The sequence below is a fragment of the Notamacropus eugenii genome, chromosome 5 (genome assembly GCF_028372415.1).
Source record: "Notamacropus eugenii isolate mMacEug1 chromosome 5, mMacEug1.pri_v2, whole genome shotgun sequence".
Classification (NCBI taxonomy): domain Eukaryota; kingdom Metazoa; phylum Chordata; class Mammalia; order Diprotodontia; family Macropodidae; genus Notamacropus; species Notamacropus eugenii.
The window spans coordinates 63299280-63319992 of NC_092876.1; the positions used below are offsets into that span (position 1 = coordinate 63299280).

General features: G+C 46.0%; 1 protein-coding gene across 2 annotated transcripts in view; it reads left to right on the forward strand.

Annotated features, from left to right (window-relative positions):
• The window catches only part of EPHB2 (EPH receptor B2), a 267407-nt gene extending 255867 nt beyond the window's left edge, over positions 1-11540 (forward strand). For both annotated transcript variants that reach the window (XM_072609234.1, XM_072609235.1), the window contains exons 13-16: positions 736-885; positions 5070-5263; positions 7666-7821; positions 10765-11540. In XM_072609234.1, the coding sequence (XP_072465335.1) occupies positions 736-885; positions 5070-5263; positions 7666-7821; positions 10765-10873 (609 nt within the window). In that variant the 3' untranslated portion in view covers positions 10874-11540. The remainder of the gene's footprint in view (positions 1-735; positions 886-5069; positions 5264-7665; positions 7822-10764) is intronic.
• Positions 11541-20713: the final 9173 nt, after the last annotated feature.

Consider the following 20713-nt stretch of genomic DNA (forward strand, 5'->3'; position numbering starts at 1 on the left):
GATAAAAATTAAAGTCTTAAACTTTAGTTCTGAAAAAAATCAATTATACCAGAATAGGATGGGGAAGATTTGTTTATAAGTTTTAGTAGATTACAAACTCAATGCGAGTTAGCCTCATGGCTACTAAAAAGAAGAAGAAGCAGGAGGAGGAGGAGAAGAGGAAGGAAGGAAGGAAGGAAGGAAGGAAGGAAGGAAGGAAGGAAGGAAGGAAGGAAGGAAGGAAGGAAGGAAGGAAGGAAGGAAGGAAGGAAGGGAGGGAGGGAGGGAGGGAGGGAGGGAGGGAGGGAGGGAAAGAGAAGACTCATGGGAGACATGAGAGCTATTTTCAAGTATTAGAAAGGCTGTCATGTGGAAGAAGGATGTAGGGGCCTGTCTGGCCCCAGGAGGCAGATTCAAGAACAGTGAGTGAAAGCTATAAAGAAGCTAATTTAGACTTGAAGTCAGGAAAAGTTTCCTAACCCTGAGAGCTGCCAGAAGTAAAATGGGGACAGTGGGAAATGTAGTGGGTTCTCCCTCACTGGAGGTCTTCAAACAGAGGCAGACTGGCTACATGTCAGTTATATTTTAGTAGATATTATATTAAATATATATATTACATTATATAACGTTATATAATATATTATAGTTTAATATATTGCATTCTTTTTTGGTTCTGAGCTGGACTAGAAGGCCACTCAGGGCCATTCTGACTCTACAAATCTGGACATCTGTGATTCCTTCTTTCTATCTCCCCAGGGTGGGAAAATCCCAATACGCTGGACAGCTCCAGAAGCCATCCAATACAGGAAATTCACATCTGCCAGTGATGTGTGGAGTTATGGAATAGTCATGTGGGAAGTGATGTCCTATGGAGAGAGGCCATACTGGGACATGACCAATCAGGACGTAAGTTTTCAAGGGAACAGAAACAGAGCCTTTGAAATACGCAAGAACTTTAGCTAAAACACCCAACAGAAGGAGCCCACATCATTTTTTCTGACTGCAATAATTTCTCAAAGGGAGAGAGACGACCAAAGTCATGGGGCTGGTCCAGATACCACAGGGTGGGAGATGATACCTGTTGAAAACCCCTGGACCCAGTCCCTTAACAGGTGTCTACCAAATGCTGGCTGTTTCCGGGACACAGCCCAACATCTGCCCCTTAATTACCTAATAGTGTCTGCCCTGACAGGTTTCTGCTCTCGTAAATGGCAGAGCCCAAGAGAGGAGGATTTGGAATGCCTATCAGGTGATCAGACACAATTAGATATGAGTGAGTGAGGCCCTGCTGCATCATCCACTCTGTTTTGTCTGCTGGGATGGGTCTTTGCCCCCAAGAAGCTTATAATCATAGGCTCAAAAACAGGCTTATAGAAGGAACTGTGAGAGTCCATATAAATCAAAGTCCCATTTTACAGAGAAGGAAACTGAGGCCCAGAGCCTGGGCTCTGACTAGTCTCACAGGTAGCAAGGGGCAGAGGGAAGATTCAACCAAATCTAGTGTATTCTCCATTGCACCCCACTATTTCCCAAAAATCTTGCTAAGGAGTCAAGACTAATACGCATGTCATCATAGCCTGTGGGAGATGAACATCCATATTAGAAATGGATATGACTTTAGAACAATGTGGGGGCTGGAAGAGCCTTGAGAACACAGATCTGTCTGGGCCTCAGTTTCCTCATTGGTAAAATAAGGGAGTAGAATAAGAAAACCTTTGTAAGTCCCTTCCAACTTTTATCTATAAGTAGGTGTAGAAGAACTGTGGGAAATAAAGCCGGAAAATTAAGTTGAAACTAGATTGTGGGAATCCTTAAATGCCAGGCCAAGAGGTTTAGATTCTATTTTAGAGGTTAGAAGGGGCCTAGTAATAATCAATTATTATTGACACTTAACTGGGTACATGTTGTATCCCCTACCCCCAGAGACTGTAAGCTTCCTTTTTTTTTTTTATTTAACTTTTAACATTTATTTTCACAACATTTTGGGTTACAAATTTCCTCCCTTTTATCCCCTCCCCCCCCCAACCCAAGCATTCTAATTGCCCCTGTGACCAATCTGCTCTCTCCTCTATCCTCCCTCCCTGCCCTTGTCTCCGTCTTCTCTTTTGTCCTGTAGGGCCAGATAGCTTTCTTGACCCCTTTACCTGTATTTCTTATTTCCCAGTGGTAAGAACATTACATTTGATCCTAACACTTTGAGTTCCAACTTCTTTAGCTCCCTCCCTCCCCACCCCTTCCCTTTGGAAGGCAAGCATTTCAATATAGGCCAAATCTGTGTAGTTTTGCAAAAGATTTCCATACTAGTTGTGTTGTATAGGACTAATTATATTTCCCTCCATCCTATCCTGACCCCCATTACTTCTATTCTCTTATGATCCTTTCCCTCCCCATGAGTGTCGACCTCGGATTGCATTCTCCTCCCCATGCCCTCCCCTCCATCCTCCCCCCCACCCTGCTTGTGCCCCTGTTCCCCACTCTCCTGTATTATGAGATAAGTTTTCCTATCAAAATGAGTGTGCATTTTATTCTTTCCTATAGTGGAATGTGATGAGAGTAGACCTCATGTTTTTCTCTTGCCTCCCCTCTTTATCCCTCCACTAATAAGTCTTTTGCTTGCCTCTTTTATGAGAGATAATTTGCCCCATTCAACTTCTCCCTTTCTCCTCCCAATATTTCTCTCTCACTGCTTGATTTCATTTTTTTTTTTAAGATATGATCCCATCCTCTTCAATTCACTCTGTGCACTCTGTCTCTATGTATGTGTGCATGTGTGCATGTGTGCATGTGTGTGTGTGTGTACTCCCACCCAGTACCCAGATACTGAAATGTTTCAAGAGTTACAAATATTGTCTTTCCATGTAGGAATGTAAACAGTTCAACTTTAGTAAGTCCCTTATGACTTCTCTTTGCTGTTCACCTTTTCATGGTTCTCTTCATTCTTGTGTTAGAAAGTCAAATTTTCTTTTCAGCTCTGGTCTTTTCATCAAGAAAATTTGAAAATCCTCTATTTCATTGAAAGACCATTTTTTCTCCTGAAGTATTATACTCAGTTTTGCTGGGTAGGTGATTCTTGGTTTTAGTCCTAGTTCCTTTGACTTCTGGAATATCTTATTCCATTCCCTTCGATCCCTTAATGTAGAGGGTGCTAGATCTTGTGTTATCCTGATTGTATGTCCACAATACTTGAATTGTTTCTTTCTAGCTGCTTGCAATATTTTCTCTTTCACCTGGGAGTTCTGGAATTTGGCCACAATGTTCCTAGGAGTTTCTCTTTTTGGATCTCTTTCATGCGGTGTTCTGTGGATTCCTTGAATATTTATTTTGCCCTCTGGTTCTAGAATCTCAGGGCAGTTTTCTTTGATAATTTCATGGAAGATGATGTCTAGGCTCTTCTCTTGATCATGGTTTTCAGGTAGTCCCAGAATTTTTACATTGTCTCTCCTGATTCTATTTTCCAGGTCAGTTGCTTTTCCAATAAGATATTTCACATTATCTTCCATTTTTCGAATCTGCAAGCTATGTTCTGTGATATCTGTCTTTCTCATAAAGTCCTTAGCGTCCATCTGTACCATTCCAGTTTTGAAAGATCTATTTTCTTCAGTGAGCTTTTGAATCTCCTTTTCCATTTGGCTAATTCTGCTTTTGAAAGCATTCTTCTCCTCATTGGCCTTTTGAACCTCTTTTGCCAATTGAGTTAGGCTAGTTTTCAAGGTGTTAATTTCTTCAACATTTTTTTGGTTCTCCTTTAGCAGGGAGCTGATCTGCCTTTCATGCTTCTCTTTCATCCCTCTCATTTCTCTTCCCAGTTTTTCCTCCACCTCTCCAACTTGACTTTCAAAATTCTTTTTGAGTTCTTCCATGGCCTGAGCCCACTGGGTGGGCTGGGACACAGAATCCTTGATTTCTGTGTCTTTGCCTGATGGTAAGCATTGTTCTTCCTCATCAGAAAGGAAGGGAGGAGGTGTCTTTTCTCCGAGAAAGTACCCTTCAATAGTTTTATTTCTTTTCCCTTTTCTGGGCATTCTCCCCAGCCAGTGGCTTGACCTCTGAATATTCTCCTCACACCCACCTCGCCTCCTGGTCCTCCCAGCCAGCATTTGGGGACTGAGATTCAAATGCTGCTTCCCGCCTTAGGGCTTTTGGCGGGGGCAAGGCTGCTATTCAGTGTGAGAATTAAGTTCAGATGGTCAGGTCGGGGCAGAGCTGCCTCTCAGGCCCAGTTCCCTCAGGGGGTTTATGCACGGACCTTCCACAATGGATCCAGGCTCCCACCCGCTTGGGGAGCCCCTGTCTGCAGCCGCCTCTCAGCTTCTATCTCCCGGGGGGGCCCAAGCCATGGGGGCACCCCACTCCCCTCTCGACCCACCAAAGAGACTCTCTCACCAACCCTTGTAACCTGTTGGGGGAGAGGGGGGGCTTGTGCCGCCGCTGGAGATCCCGTCCCTAAAGCCTGCTCGGATCTTTTCCTCACGGTGTCGCGGCCGCTGCAGGGCTGCACTCAGCTCCCAGTCCCGGCACCCAGTCCACAGTGCGAAGGACCCCTGTGAGAGGTTTGCAGGTCTCTCCGGAACAGAAATCTCCCTCGCTCCAATATTCCGTGGCGTCTGGGTGCAGAATTCACCGTGGGTTGGTCCCCTCTAGCCATTCTGTGGGTTGTGGGTTCGGAGCTATGTGTATGTGCATCTTTCTACTCCCGACTGTAAGCTTCTTGAGGTCAGAAACTACCTTACTTCTGTCTTCATATCTTCAGTGCCTGCACATAGTAGGTGCTTAATAAATGCTTGTTAGTTGAGTGATTTTTCTTGTTCTTTCTATTTCTTCTATTTTGACACTGTGGAAGGAACACAGACTTGGGGTCAAAAGAACTGAGTTTAGGGATCAGCTCTGCTCTGTGACTTTGGGCAAGTCATTTCCCTTCACCAGCCCTCAATTTCCCCATCTATAGAATGGAGTTAACGGTACTTGTATGAGTTACCTCACAAGATTGTTTTGAGGGAAGTTCTATAAGGTGTCTTAAAGTTATAAGGAATGATTATGATCATCACCAATTAACATCATCGTTATCTTCTCTTTTTTTCATGGTCTTTCAGGTAATCAACGCCATAGAGCAAGACTACCGACTGCCTCCTCCAATGGACTGCCCCAATGCCCTGCACCAGCTCATGCTGGACTGTTGGCAGAAGGACCGGAATCACCGACCCAAGTTTGGGCAGATTGTGAACACGCTGGATAAGATGATTCGAAACCCCAACAGCCTCAAAGCCATGGCGCCCCTCTCCTCTGGGTATGGCTCCCATGCCACCCCATAGGCACACTTCCACCCAGTGTAGCATAAGGGTCCTTTACTTTTTTTGTGTCCCAGATTCTTTGGACAGTGTGGTGAAACCTAAGAATGCTTTAGAATAATGTTTGTAAATGAATAAAATAAAATACATAGGATTGCAGAGGAATACAATTATAGGTTCCAGATCTATATTATTGTTATTAATATTATTATGTAGATTCCATTTAGAGTTATATCTCTGTATTGTATAGATATATCCAACTATATGTAATATAGTTTTCCAGATATTGAAAACAGAGTAAGACTTCTGATATGGAAGAAGGGTTTCCTAAAAATCAGAGCTATCCAACATTAGAATGGAAAAGTGGAATATTCCCTGGCACTTGAGGTCAAAGGTCACATGGGTACCTGTTGCGGATGCGGGAAGGGCAGATCAAGCTTCCAGCAAGGGGCTGGACTAGATGAGCTGTAATCATATTCTTCTTCTCTGGACTTCCATTTCCTCATCTCTACATTGAGGAGGCTGGATCAAAGACTTTGAAGTTTTTTTTCTAGCTCTGGCATTTTGCGTCTCCCACTTCTGAAGTCTCTGTTTTCTAAAGTTCTACGCTGCTTTGACATTCCCTGTTCTAAGGACCCTCTCAGCTCTAACATTCTGTGTCCTAAGCTCACTTCCAGCTCTGACACCTTGTGTTCCAGGGGCCCTCTCAGCTCTAACATTCTATGTCCTAAGCTCACTTCCAGCTCTGACATCTTATGTTCTAAGGACCTTCTCAGCTCTGACATCCTGTGTGTTAAACTCACTCACAGCTCTGACATTCTATGTTCTAAGGTTCTCCCCAGCTTCAATATTCTGTCTTCTAAGATTCTCTCCAGCCCTAACTTTCTGTGTCCACAAGTTCCCTCCCAACTCTGACAATGAATGTTTTCAGGTCCCTTCTAGGTCTGACAGCCTATGTTCTAAGTGTTCTAAGGTCCCTTGTAGCTCTGACATTCTATGGCTCAAGGATTTTTCCTTTTCTGACATTCTGTGGTTTAAGATCACTTCTAGCTCTGACACTTTCTGTTCTAAGGTCCTTGCCAACTCTTAGTGTTTTGATTCCAAGCTGTTCTTTCTTTCTCCCAAGGACCCCCAGACCAGTATCCTGGCCTCAAGTTTACAGCTGTCTGTTTAGTATTCTGACTTGAAAACAATATCATCTTGCCTAGGCCATGAAAGTCCCCCTAGGTCTTTCCCTACGATTGAGAAAGACAAGGGAAGGGAGTGTTTAGCTCAGGATGGCACTGTTTATTTCAACGCATAGTTCTGGAACCCTCGATGGGTTCTCTGGATGCCTCCAACTTTATTGAAAATCATTATGGCTTGAGGTCACCATTGAGGATGATCAGCTTCCTCCAATGTGGAAAGAGAATATTTCCAGGTTAGAGGAGGCCTGAAAACAGCCCACAGACCCTCAGAGCTGGGGGCAAAGCACATTATCTCACTAGATCCTTACCACAACCCTGTGAAGTAGGTGCTACTACAGTCGTTGTTCTCATGAAGGCTTAGAGAGAGGGTCTGGGGCAGGATTGGAAGTCAGACCCTCCTGATATCTCCACCCACGGCCCGCCCGCTTCCCTTCTCACTCATCAGTCACTGCCCTGGCAGCCAGGTTGTGACTTTGCAGGGAACTCAGGCCCAGAGAGGGTGAGCACCTTGCCCAGGGTCACACAGGTCAGAGAGACTCAGAACCCAGATTCTGAGTTCAGATCCTAGGTTCTTCACTCCATATACCCAGGACCGTCTTTCTCTCTTCCTCATTTCTTGTTAGAAAAGTGACCCAACCCTTTTGCCCCCTCCCTCCTCTCCCCACCCCACCCCCAACACACATGTCTTTCTCACATTTCTAAAGTTGTTTTTTAGGCTCTCTCTTTCAAGCTTAAGTCACTACTCAGGGACTTGTCCAGGCCCCCCTATACCTCCAAATAGCCTGAGCAGACCCTAGCCTCCTCTGACCTGTAGGCCCCCCCACATGCTATGTACACAATACACATATACATAAATATATACACATATATGCATACCTACACATGTATATGCATACATAGACACATAATACACGTCTCTACCTACATATGCACACATACACCTGTACATATTACATATACTATGTACACTATACATGTATACAATATGCTTATAGACATACATATCCACCTATACCGCACCTGCATTTCATACATGCACATACATGTACACATGTATGTGTATACGATATACACTGTGCATGTATACATGTATTATCACATGTGTGCATACACACAAATGTCTCTGTGTGCGCACATGCGTGTACACATGTACTCACCTATTCATACATGTACACACAGAAACCTCACACTGACCATTTCTGACCCTCCCTCAGGATCAACCTCCCTTTGCTGGATCGCACAGTCCCTGACTACACCAGCTTTAACACGGTGGACGAGTGGCTGGAGGCCATCAAGATGGGCCAGTACAAGGAGAGCTTCGCCAATGCCGGCTTCACATCTTTTGATGTCGTCTCCCAGATGATGATGGAGTAAGTGTCCAGCCCACCCAGGCTGCCCTCAGTTCCCCGGCTGGGGCATTGGGTTTCCTTGCCATCTCTCTCCCAGGTCAGAAGCCAGGACAAGCCCTGCCCTGTAGGCCTGCCCTCCCCTATAGGCCTGCCCTCCCCACTAGCCTCAGTGAAGAGGGTGCCAGCTGGTTAAGGAGAAGGTGCCCACTCCCAATCCAGGCCTTGGAGGAGTAACTGAAGAGGGCCAAACTCTCACTAGCCACACAGTCAAGTGACTACTTATTGGGGTCTGTCTCATAGGTGGCAGACTGGGTGAGGCTAGTAGCTCAGGGCAGCTTCCTATGAATCAAGGAGCATTTATTAAGTGCCTACTGTATGCCAGCAGTTGAGGTTACAGAAACAAAATGGAAAACCTATCCTCAAGGACCTACTGTTCTGTCAGGGGAGATAACTAATATGCATGGACAGAATAGATCTAACTCAATGAGAGGTAGTTTGGGGAGGGCGGCACTAACAGTCCTTTCCTTCATTACCTTGCATGGGAGTTTCTGTGGTTCCCTGTGACTCTTCATCAGATTCAACCACAAGGGTCTGGGGATTAGTCCTTTCCATGTTAGCTAAGAGTAGAGATCTCCGGGGAGAGAATGTGCTGCCGTCCATGTGTCTGCAGGTTGCAGGAGTGAGCCAGGAACATGGCTAGATCACAAAGGGAAATTGACTGTGAGGTGATCTGGCCCCAGGCCCTGGGAGCTAATGTGTACCTGAGAGTGTCTGATGAGGCATTTACTCTCCTCATGGAGAAAGCAATCTATAGCAAGGCGGAGAGGTGAGATCTCAAAGCTCCCTGGAGCCACCTAAGTGGTACTTACGGGAGGCTGAGAAAGCTCAACAGAGAAAGAAAAGGTAGAGATAGGGCTTGGGGGGCCTAGGAAGGAGGGGGAAGCAATTCCAGGGTCTGGAGGCCCAGCACAGGCACAAGTCATCCAACCACAAAACAAGAACAAGGTTATTTCTACACCCAAGGCAAGGAAAGAAAGTTGCTTACAACTGGCCACTGGAGGCTTTAAACCCTTACCGCAACCCATGAAGTCCGACAGATCCCAAAATCAATACACCCTAGCCATGGAAAATAACATTTCTTGATATTAAAGGAATTAGAAAAAGTTATATTAAAAAGTGACCCTCATCACACCTCTCCAGGTGTTGTGCCTTAGGCAAGCAGCTTGCCTTGTCCACCCCTAATCCCACCTCATCCTGACAGTCCAGGCATGTTGTAGTGAACCAGAGGCCCAAAGGAAATCATTGTTGAGTAATCAATGCTATGGAAGCAGCAAACACTTATGAAACACCTACCGTGTGCCCAAAGGTGGAAGGATAGAAAGGAATAAAATGTGGTTCCTCGCCCTAGGCAGCTCGGTTTCTCATTAAGGAGATTAGGTAATGCCGAAGTCCCTACTACCTTCCCAAATAAGATCCCAGATAGAAAGTCGTTGCAAACTGTAAAGCATGAAATAAGGGTGGGTAGTTACTATAACAGTTCTCATTTCAGGAAGGACATTAGCAACCTCAGCAATCTTAGTAGCCAGCATTTACACAGTGCTTTAAGTCTACAAAGTGCTTTACAAATATTCTCTAACCTTGAAAGGCAGGTGCTATTGTTACCCCATTTTACAGATGAGGAAACTGAAGCTAGGTGAAGTTAAAGTCATGCAACTTTAGCCCAGGGTCATGCAACTAGTGTCTTTCCCAAGTCCAGGCCCAGTCCTCTACTGATCCACTGTGCCACCTCGCTGCTCTGCTGGTACAATTATCCCCATTTTACGGATGAGAAGTCACCCATAGTTACACAGGTAGTAAGTGTCAAAAGTGGGTTTTAAATCCAGTTATATCCTGATTCCAAGTCTAGCACTCTTTCCACAATCTAGCCGTAAAGGCAACTAGATAGTAGCACCATAGTGCATAGAGAGTGCTGGGCCTGGAGTTAGGAAGACTCATCCTCCTGAGTTAAAATCTGGCTTCAGACACTTACTAGCTGGGTGACTCTGGGCAAGTCACTTAACCCTGTTTGCCTCAGTTTCCCCATATGTAAAATGAGCTGGAGAAGGAAATGGCAAACCATTCCATTATCTTTTCCAAGAAAACCCCAAAGGGGGTCACAAAGAGTCAAGCATGACTGAACAACTCAACAGCAAAAACAAAGCCTTACATTAGAATGCTCCAAACATTGGTAGCCAGGCTGGCAAGGGACCTAGAGATCAGACCATACAAGGATCAACTGGAAGAACTGTTAGTGTTTAGCCTTGGAGAGACAAGACTTGGGGGTACATGAGGACATGGAGAGATGTCATGCGGAGGATGGAGCAGCCTTGTCTTGCTTGGTCCCCCAGAAGCCAGAACTAGAATCGGGGCAGGGTGGAACAGGCATTACAGAGAGAGAGAGAGTTTTAATTTTTAGTAATGAGAGCTCTCCAAGCCAAATGGGCTGTCTCAGAAGGCTGGAGGTCTTTGAACTTGGGCTTCTCAATCACTTGGAGGGAATCTTGCAGAGTCTAGGAAATCTGGCTCAGGTACAGGTCAGAGATCCCTTCCAACCCTGAGAAGCTGTGATTCCTCTCCCTCTCACTGACTCTTTCCTTCTGGAAAGGGAACACCCCCTCAGACACTGACAGTCATATATGAGCCAGCAGCACCCACGGCTAGGTCCCACCATGGACATTTTCCATCTGGCAGCTGTGTTTTTCACCCATCCCCACAAGCTCTGGACACGATTAATGGCCAAGTTTAAAAAAAAAAAAAACAGAGAAAAAGGACTGAGTTCAGAGCAGGGAGAGGCTTCTGAGTCTACGTGCAGAGTGGGGACAGAGGGAGGGGGAAAGTCTTCCTTCCTTTTAAAGGTGGGCTGTTACATTTTAGCCTTCTGGCTCCTTTATCCAACACATATGTATTTGTGTTTCTTCCCCAAAGGGACATTCTTCGTGTGGGCGTCACTCTAGCTGGTCATCAAAAGAAAATTCTGAACAGTATTCAGGTGATGCGAGCGCAAATGAACCAGATCCAGTCGGTGGAAGTTTGACTTTCATCCCACTTTCACTCTCCTGTTCCTCACGGCCCTGCTCCCCTTTGCCTCTGTGTGCCCCAGTCCCAGTTTTTGAGTGTCCTACGTCCAACCACAGAGTCACCCACCTGCTCTGAGGACAGTGGCAAGAGGTGGAACCACTCCAGCAGAGAGAAGTCATCAGAAATGCCGACAATTTAAGCAATGGGAACAAAAAAAAAGAAAGAAAAAAGGGAATGGGAAAAAAAGATATTTTGGGGAAAACCATATGAAAACTTATTTTTAAAGGACAAGTAATGAATGAAGAACAACAATGACCGTCTTGAAAAGGGCTCGTTTAGATTTTTTTTCCAGTCTGAGACCAAAAGCCGTTTCTTCATCTCCCTCTGAGAAAGAGAATGATCCCAGTACTGCTTGACTAAGACCAGGAGAGGGGTGCTTTCAGGAAGATGAATGTGAAGAGAAGACTGGTCCTCCTCTTCTCCCTCAGAAGGCTGCTATCCCTAGCATCACCTGACAGCCAGTCTTCCCTGAGGCCTCAGTTTCCTCTCGGGGACACTGATGTGGGCAGGTGGCCCAGGGGGCCTGAGGAACCATTCCCCCAAAATGGACCTGCCCCAACTCAAACTGATAAATTCTTCAGGTTTGAAGATTTTAACAAACTGAAAAGGAAAACAAAAAAAGAGAGAATGAGAGAGACTTTTTGTTTGTTTTTGCAGGGGGCTCATGGGCATAGCCCTCCACTCCCCACAAGAATGGGGAGAACACCCATCCACAAGCTATGGCCCAGTTCTTGCAAAAGACAACTTTTGTGAGAGCCACCTTTGCCTGGGCATCTCCGTACACCCTACAGTGGCACCACCTTCTCATACATATCACATGCACAAAATTTGGAGTTGGGTCTTCACCATGTGCCAACGACCTCTTCCTTCTCTTCGGGCTTTCCCAAGGCTCGGGAGCAAGCAGATCGGTGACTGGTGCTAAAGCGTTGGCTGTGATTGCCATCGGGAAAGATTTGTCCTCTTGCTTGGTTTGTTTACACCAATTTTGTGGGGTTGGGGTTGTTTTGTCGGGGGTTTTTTTTTAAATGACAATGAAGTAACACTTTGACGTTTCTATCTTTTAAGGACTCGGTCCTTCTCCTGGCAGGAGGACGTTTACACTTATTGACTAGGCAATATACCAAGGGCAAGATTTTATATGCCCATTTCCTGATTTTTTTAACATATGATTTCCACTACCCCGTAGAGTTCCCATCCACCCTGTCATCCCATCTCACCAAAGCAAAGGCCACTCCAGGGCTGAGCAGAACTTGTGGGAAGGCAGGCAGACATACAGGCAGATAGGCATGGGATGGAGAAGGGAATCACTCTACATCCCAAGGTTACAACTCTTAAACAGATGCCCTTGGATGGGAAAAAGAAGTTAGGTCAATGCCAGCCCCACCTATTTGGAAATTAGAAGGTGGAGTGAGTATAGGGAAGCAAGAAGTACCTGGGACTGACAAGCAAAACATAGTCACTAATCCTGATATCCAGTGTTCTAGGACCAGCCCCCAAAGAGAAAAGGTCCAACAGAGCCACCAGCATTGCCCTTGACTGCTCTGAGAGGAGCAAACCTAGTTTAGTATAGTGGAGACCCCGAGAGAAAGTGCCCTAAGAGTTTGGACCATACTGTGTCAGAGGCCAGGACCTGAATCATTCACTGTGATCCCCCATTCGATGGTTTCCCCGTCCCACAGAGACTCTGCAGGTAATGGGCTGCTTCTTTCTCTGGGGAGATCTGGTGTCTCTCCCAGCTCTAGGACCCAGACTGTTGGCCGAGGGGGCTGTCCTTGGTGGATGGGTCAGAACACAGGTGCTTCTGTGTCTCGGTCCCTCCCAGGAGCAAATGCAGATGTTTCAGTGGAACAATCAAGTATAGTGAACGGTACTGGAATAAACACGTTAGTTACATGTCGGACCCCTGTTCTGTGTAAGCACCCAGTGTACTGTGGAGACTCCTCAGGAACCTTGGGGTGGGTCAGCTGGGCCAAGGGGCTTAGCCCGCCTTCCCAGAGAAATGCCACCACCACTTGCTTCACTTCACTTCACTTCGAACGAATCCTTTGTTTGGATTCAACAAATATCTCTTAGGCACCAGCACACTCGAGATCCTATGCTAAGGAGCACTGAGGAAACCAGATAATTTAGCTAAGCTCTAGTTCCTGCCCTCAAGGAACTACCAGTCTAAGGAGGATCTGACAGAAACACAGTTTAATCAATCAATCAACCAGTCAACCAATGAGCATTCATTCGGTGCTTCCTATGAGTTAGGCATTGTGCTAAGTACTGGGGATCCATCCCTGCCCTCCTTTCACACACAATACTACACCATCTGTACATTACAGGGGTGAAAACATAATCTGTTAAACCTGGGAAGGAATAGAAGACAGATCAGAGAAAGTTTGCCAAAGGAGTGGCATTTGAATTGAATTTTAAAGAACAGAAATTTAAGAGGCTGACAAAGGGAGGGAGGGCATCCTTGGCATAGAGAAGAACATGAGCAAAGGCATGGAGAAAGGAGACCGATGGTAAAAATAGGTTGTTAGCCTTCGCCCATTCCCCTACTCCCAGGTGAGTATTATCATCCCCTCTTAACAAATGATGAACCAGGCTCAGAAATGATATGATTTGCCAGTGATCATGTAGCTAATACCCATCAACAAGCATTTATTAAGCTCCTGGATGAGCTGCCATCCTTCTGTGTTTACATTTCACTGGCATTCTCGAAGGACACTTTGTCTAGCACAGCACAAACTGCCCAAGGTAGCCACCCTTAAAAGACTGTCCTGGTGGGTTTTTTGGCTGCCCTTGGCTCCCCTCAGTATGAGCCCGGCAGCTATTTCTTGGGCCCTGATGAGAGCTCTAACAGTTGGCATTAGCCAGCTGGAGAAAAGGGAGATGCCCATAACTAGGCACAGGCTGACTGTGACTCCCAGATTCTTCCTCTGGCCTTCAGTGGGGTCCAAAGAGACGATGCTAATCTGTGCCATTTGACCTAAATGTGGTTATTCTCTGGTGTCCAGATATCATTGTTACATCCCAGGAAGGAAAGAAGAAGCCATCCTAGTGGGACCCCCCCCCCCCAACACACACACACACATCACCAGGGACATTGTTCAATTTGATCAACATTTATTTAGCACGTACTATCTACCACGTATTGTGCTAACCCCAGTGATACAAAGAGGAAAGAAAAAAAAAAAAGACTGTGTCCCCAAGGGCAGTTCTCCTGGAAGAAAACAACATGCTTACACCAGTGAATAAATGTAAAACCACAAAGTAACATAACTTCAAGAACAGAATGCTAGTAATTTGGGGAGTATGGCCAGGAGGAAGATCAAGAAGGGCCACATGTGGGAAATAGCATCTAAGTGGGACTTTAAGGATTCCAGGACTCAGGTGCATTCCAGCTATGAAGGACCATTAGTGCAGAGGCACCCATGGGAAGAGGAAGCATCTTGTAGAAGGACCAGCTAGCTAACCAGTCTAACAGAAACAGTGTCTTGAGGTCAATAATAGGAAACAAGCCTGGGAAGGTAAGTGGGAGCCATATTTTGGAGACTTTTGAATAGTTGATTCAAAACAACAGCTAATCCATAAGTCATATCTTCTGGTCTGGAGGGACATATTTTTAATTGCCTCCAAATGCCCTTCTAAATCACTGTACAGTCTCAGAAGCCAGTCACAGCAAGCTACACCAGTGCAATAACCCTTCAGCAGCAGCAACACTCGGAGGTCTTCAGTGATCAGTCGGGAACACTGCCTCCTAAGGCAGCCAGCTCTACTTTGGGCCAACTCCATGTTCCTTGTGTTGCAGCCAATTCCACTTCCCTACAACTGACTCATCCGTCTTAGCCGTGCCCTCTAGTGTTAAAACAGACCAAGTTGTGCTAGTGGTAGAGCCACAGATACAGGAAGTCAACTATCACCTTCCCCCTGGCCCTCTCACATCCGAGTTCTAGGGACATCCCCAGCTCTGTCAGTGAGCTGATTTTACAAACTGCCCTCCGTCCTGCCAGCCTCTGAGATGGTTGCACATCTTCATAAAATGTGGCTCCGGGAAATGAACAAAGTGTCCCCAGAGGGGCTTGGACCAGGGTGGAGAACAGTAGAAGCATCATCTCCCCAGCATCCCTTTAAGAAGTAGAACGTAAGAGCTAGGAGGGCCTTAGAACACAGGATGTTAGAACTGGGAGGACCCTTAGAATAGGATGTCAGAGCTGGGAGGACTCTTACAACTCAGGATGTCAGAGCTGGCAGGATCCTTACAACACAGGATGTCAGAGCTAGGAGGGGCCTTAGAACACAGGATGTCAGAGCTGGGAGGGGCCTTAGAACCCAGAATGTCAGAACTAGGAAGACCCTTAGAATAGGATGTCAGAGCTGGCAGGATCCTTACCACACAGGATGTCAGAGCCCATCAATAGTAATAATAAGAGTATGTCAACAAACCCCAAATAAGCAGTTATTAAGCACTCAATAGGTACAAAGCTTTGTGCTCAGTGCTAGGGATAAACAGAAGTTTTTTGTGTTTTTTTCAAGTGTTTACCTTCAAGGAAAATGTATTCCATTAGAAGAGACAATGCAAAGAGCTGGGTACACACAAGACACATACAGCCTGGAAGAAGCAGGCAGCTCAGGGTCCAGGAAGGGCCTTCTGTGGAGGCTGCATTGGAGCTGAGCCTCCAAGGCAGCCAGGAGGTGGAGATGAGGAGGGAAAGTACTCCAGGCCTGGGGCACAGCGAGGGCAAAAGTGCAGAGTTGGAAGGCCTAGTGCTGAGCTGGCGCTTCTATAGGTCAGCATAGTTGGAGGGAGAGTGCAAGGAGGGATGGAAGGTGGTGAAAGGCTGTCAAGCTAGGTTGTGAAGAATTTCCATGGCCAACAGAAGACTTTCTTTTAGCCTGGATATAAGCTTTGGGATCCTTTGGAGTTCCTGGGGAGAGGGGTGCGGGAAGCTGATGTGGACAGACCTAGATTTTAGGAAAAATTGTCAGAGGAGCAGTGAGTGGCCTGGAGTAGGGAGAGACCTGAGGCAGGAAACCATTAGCAGGTGAATGCCCTAGTCTAGAGGAGAGGAGATGAGAGTCTAAGCTACAGCGGGTGCAGTAGGAGTCAAGAGGACAAGCTTTGTTTGAGAATGTCCTGTGTTTGCTGTGGAGGGGAGGGCAGGATCACCAGCCGCCTCCTCCTCCTCCCTCTTCTGTAGTCTGGACATGCTTATTTTCTCCTAGCAGTCCCACAAGGGAGGCAGCATGGGTGGCAATATTCCTGATCTACCCAAATCTCCAAGGGCATCATGACAACTTGCATTCCTCTAACACCTCAAACTTGACCAAGGACTTTCCTCACCACAACCCTGGCAAGCAGGTGGAGCGGATACAGCCATCCTCCTGCTATTTAGCAGAAACCCAGGACCTCCATATTCCTGCCACAATTCAGAATAGCAGCTGGGGGTAAGGGGAGAGGGGGTAGTGAATAGAGCACCAGACACTCAGGAAGACCTGAGTTTAAATCTCACCTCAGACACTTACTAGTTGAATGACTTTAGTCAAGTCACTTAACCCTGATTTGCTTCAGTTTCCTCATCTGTAAAATAAACTGGAGAAGGAGATAGCAAACCACTCCAGTATCTCTGGGAAGAAAACTCCAAATGGGGTCACAAAGAGTCAGACATTACTGATTAGCATCATTCGGAAGTTTTTTCTTACAATCCCTGAAGTCCACATCTCCACAGATCCCGCCTCCTCAGTTCTCCCACATACACCCTCTGGGTCCACTTTTCTTCCATGCGCTCACCTTTCAAATACCTAAAGGCAGTTGTTCTATGTATGGGACCTGGGCTTTCTCTTTCCCAGGCTAAATAAACATCTCAAGGTCTTTCATAGTTTCTTTTCTCCTCCCCATCTTGGTGGCCTTCCTTTGAATTTCTTCTTCACCCATTCTTGAGAGGCACTGAGGGGTCAGTCTTAAGAGTTGGGGAAACCTGAGTTCATATCCAGCCTCAGACACTCACTAGCTTTGTGACCCTGGGCAAGTCATTTACCCTCTGTCTGCCTCAGTTTCCTCAGCTGTACAATGGGGATAATAACAGCATCTGCCTCAGAAAGTTGTTGAGGATCCAATGAGAAAATAATTTTTAAAAGCACTTAGCACAGTGCCTGGTACATAGTAGATATTATAGGAATGCTTATTTACAAAAATAAAGTCTTTCCTCTGACCAGTAGGATCATAGATTTCAGGCTAGCAGGACCCTTGGAAGCCATCTGGTCTAACTGCTACATTTTACATGAGGCCAGATCCCAGAGACACTAAGTCCTTCACCCAAAGTCACACAGGTAGTGTCAAAGGCAGAACTGAACCCAGGTCTTTGGACTCTGAAGCCTCTGCTCTCTTCACTACTAGCCCTATGATGCTGGGCACTCTCATAGCCTCAGAGCAACCTTGTAAGAACAGAGGTTACAGATGAGTAGCCAATCTGCATAGGTGAAAGGACTTTAACCAGCAGGACCTCCCCACAGCAATGAAAACTTGTTGATGTTCTGACTAGAGTGTGGTACCCGGCCCTGGACACAGCCCTCCGGACGGATCATCCCCGCATCACCTCCCTCACTCACCGTGGATATCACACATAATGCAGCCTCAGATCAAATTAGGTTTGGGGGCTTGGGCTAACACTGAAGCCGAGCTACGTTCCCCAGGTGCCCATTAATGGATAGTCTGGGAGAGTCGTGGGCGAGAGGGAGAGAGCTGACCTAGAGGGATTTGTTATCTGTGGCTGAGCAGTAATAGGTCTCTGGAGAGCTGGGCAGACTGGTTAGAGCAGTCTGAGAAGAGCGAGCCAGCTGGGCAGATGGGGAAGGGGGTGGAATGTGATCAGGCCACTGAGGCTCCCTTGAAAGCCCAGGACTCATCATCAGATCAAATACTGCCAGGTAGCAGCCACGCCGCCACCACCACCACCACCACCACCACTGCTGGGAAAAGGGGAGGTATGAGAGGCAGCTTCCAGGGGGCACTCAGCCACCCCCACTCTGTTCAATGGAACCCAACCTGAGAGCTTAGTACAATGGGAAGAAAAGACCTGGAGTCATGGGACCCTGAATCTAGAACAGAAAGGAACCTCAAAGACCATCCAGGCTTCATTTTGCAGAGGGAGAAACTGAGACCCAGAGAGGTTCAGTGATTTGCATGAGATTTCTGGTTCTCATACTTGCTGCGTGACCTTGGGCTTTCTTGACTCCCATTCCCCCATATGCCACAAAGGAAGTTTTATATTCTCTGTCTCCCAGGGTGGTTGTGAGACAAGTGGCTTTGGAAACCTACAGGAGTCAAAGTCGCTATTTTCCATCTCTCAGGAAGGATCCACTCCTTGTTTCTCTCATTTATTCAAGTATTTTCTGAGGTAGGTAGACACTGTAGAATAATAAAGTATTGGTCTTGGAGTAAGGAAAACCTGATTCGCACCCTGCCTCTCACCCTGATTTAGGTAAATCACTTAAGTGCTTTCAGCCTCAGTCTTCTCATCTGTACAAAGGGGATAATAACAGTACCTGCCTCATGGGGTGAGATCACACATGTAAAGCACTTTGCAAACCTTAAATTACTGTATTAATGTTCACTGGTAGTGCTCACGTGTCCCTACCAGGGACGGAGCGCTGGACTGGTCATTGGGTAAGATTTAAAAATAAATGAGAGGGGTCTCCCTGCCCAACAGGCTGTCTCCTCGGGGGAGCAGGACCATAGTGTCTCAGCCTTCTTCAGAAACATGACAGGGTAGGGGAGCAGGGAGTGGGGCAGATGTTTGTTCAACTTGCAGCCCAGCCACAGTGATGGGCTTCCCTCAAGGCCAGACACCTGACTGACATCCTCCCTGGCAGTTCACGACCCCTTAAGATGTGAGTGCTTGGAAACTTGTCTGTTTAGCATTATTCAACAGATCCCAAAGGTAGTTCTCATGAGAACATGACAGAAAGGAAGGACTATTAATAGAATGTGGATGCAGGAAACCTGTATTGGAACCCATTTCATACTCCCTCTATGACCCCTTTGGGCCTCAGTTTCTCCATGTGAAAAATGGGTGGATTGCACTAAGTGATATCTAAAGGTCCCTCTTCTGCTCTAGACACTGTGATCCTGAGTCTGGGATGGGCCACACATTTCCAGCTCCCATCAGGCAACAAATATATGACTTTTTGTGACTGAGCATGTTGGGGTTTGAATGGTCAACTCAGGCTTCATTAAGAAAGGTATAGTACCCACAATCCAGCAGGTAACAGTCCCTCTGGCTCCTGCCCTGGTCTGAGCATATCTGGAGGCATGTATTCAGTTCTGGATTTGTCAATAAGCTGAGATGAAGGGCAAAATGGTGGAAAGACTAAAGACCATGGATGATATATGGGGACTGGCTAAAGGACCTGGGAGTGTTCAGCCCAAAGATGACTCTGGTAAGACACAAAGCTGAGAGCATTTGGAGGGCCATCAACTCTGCTTACGGTTGTTCAACAGATCCCAACTGTCTTTGGGATGTGGACAATATCAGGGATATTTGAAGGTGGCACAATGAAAGCACCTAGAGTCAGGAAGACCTGAGTTCAAATCCGGCCTCAGATACTTACAAACTGTGTGACTTTGGGCATGTCATGTTGCATCTCTCTGACTCAGTTTCCTCATTTATAAAATGAGGATAATAATAGCACCTACATCCCCAGGTTATTATGAGATTTATAAAACCTGTAGTAAGTGCCTAGCACATAACAGGTGCTGTCTAATTTATCATTTGGAAAATGGATTAGATTACCTCTTTTTGTTGCTGAGTCATTTGAGTCCTGTCTGACTCTCTGTGACCCCATTTAGGGTTTTCTTGGCAGAGATACAGGAATGGTTTGGCATTTCCTTCTCCAGCTCCTTTTACAGATGAGGAAACTGAGGCAAACAAGGTGAAGTGACTCACCCAGGGTCACACAGCTAGTATCTGGGGACAAATTTGAGCTCAGGTCTTCTTGACTCCAGGCCCAGCGCTCTATGCACTATAGCACCATCCAGCTGCCCCATACTGCCTCTACTTGACTGCTTTCATTAGGAGCAACTGGCGGAAGAGACATAGAGGCAGGTTTCTGTTGAATACAAGAGAAATCGTTTGACCTTTGAGATAGAGATGTGCTGGTAAATGTTTAACAACTGGCTCTCCCAAAAAAATTTTACACCACATGCTTTTACATTTAATATACATTATTCACATTGTCTCCAACACTTTCTTAAGTCTAGACAATCAACTTGTTTGGGTATGGAATGAGCCTGGTGTCACATGCGATGGAAAAAACCCCGTAACTTAGAGTCTAAATACCTGCATTCAAATCTTGGATCTGCTCTGTGCTAGCCTTGAAACCTTAGACCAATTACTTCAGTTTCCCCATCTGTAAAATAAGAGGTCCTGGACTAGAATAGAGGTTCGAAACCATTTTTGTGCCATGGAACCCTTGGACAGCCTGATAAAGCCTGTGGATGCGTAAAATTAATAATGCATAAAATTAATAATAACTAGAATTTATATGTCACTTTAAGACTTGCAAAGCACTTTGCAGCTTACATTTTTATGTAGAACTTTATGGTTTATAATATTAAATATAATTATACTATAAACATATAACTATATTATTAATATCAAATTTCATTTGATCTTCATAATAACCATGGGAGGTAGGTGTTCGTATTATCCCCATTTCACAGGTAAGGAAACTGAGACAAATTGAGGTTAAGTGACTTACCCAAGGTCACACGGCTAGGAACTGTCTGGGGCAGGATCTGAACTCAGAT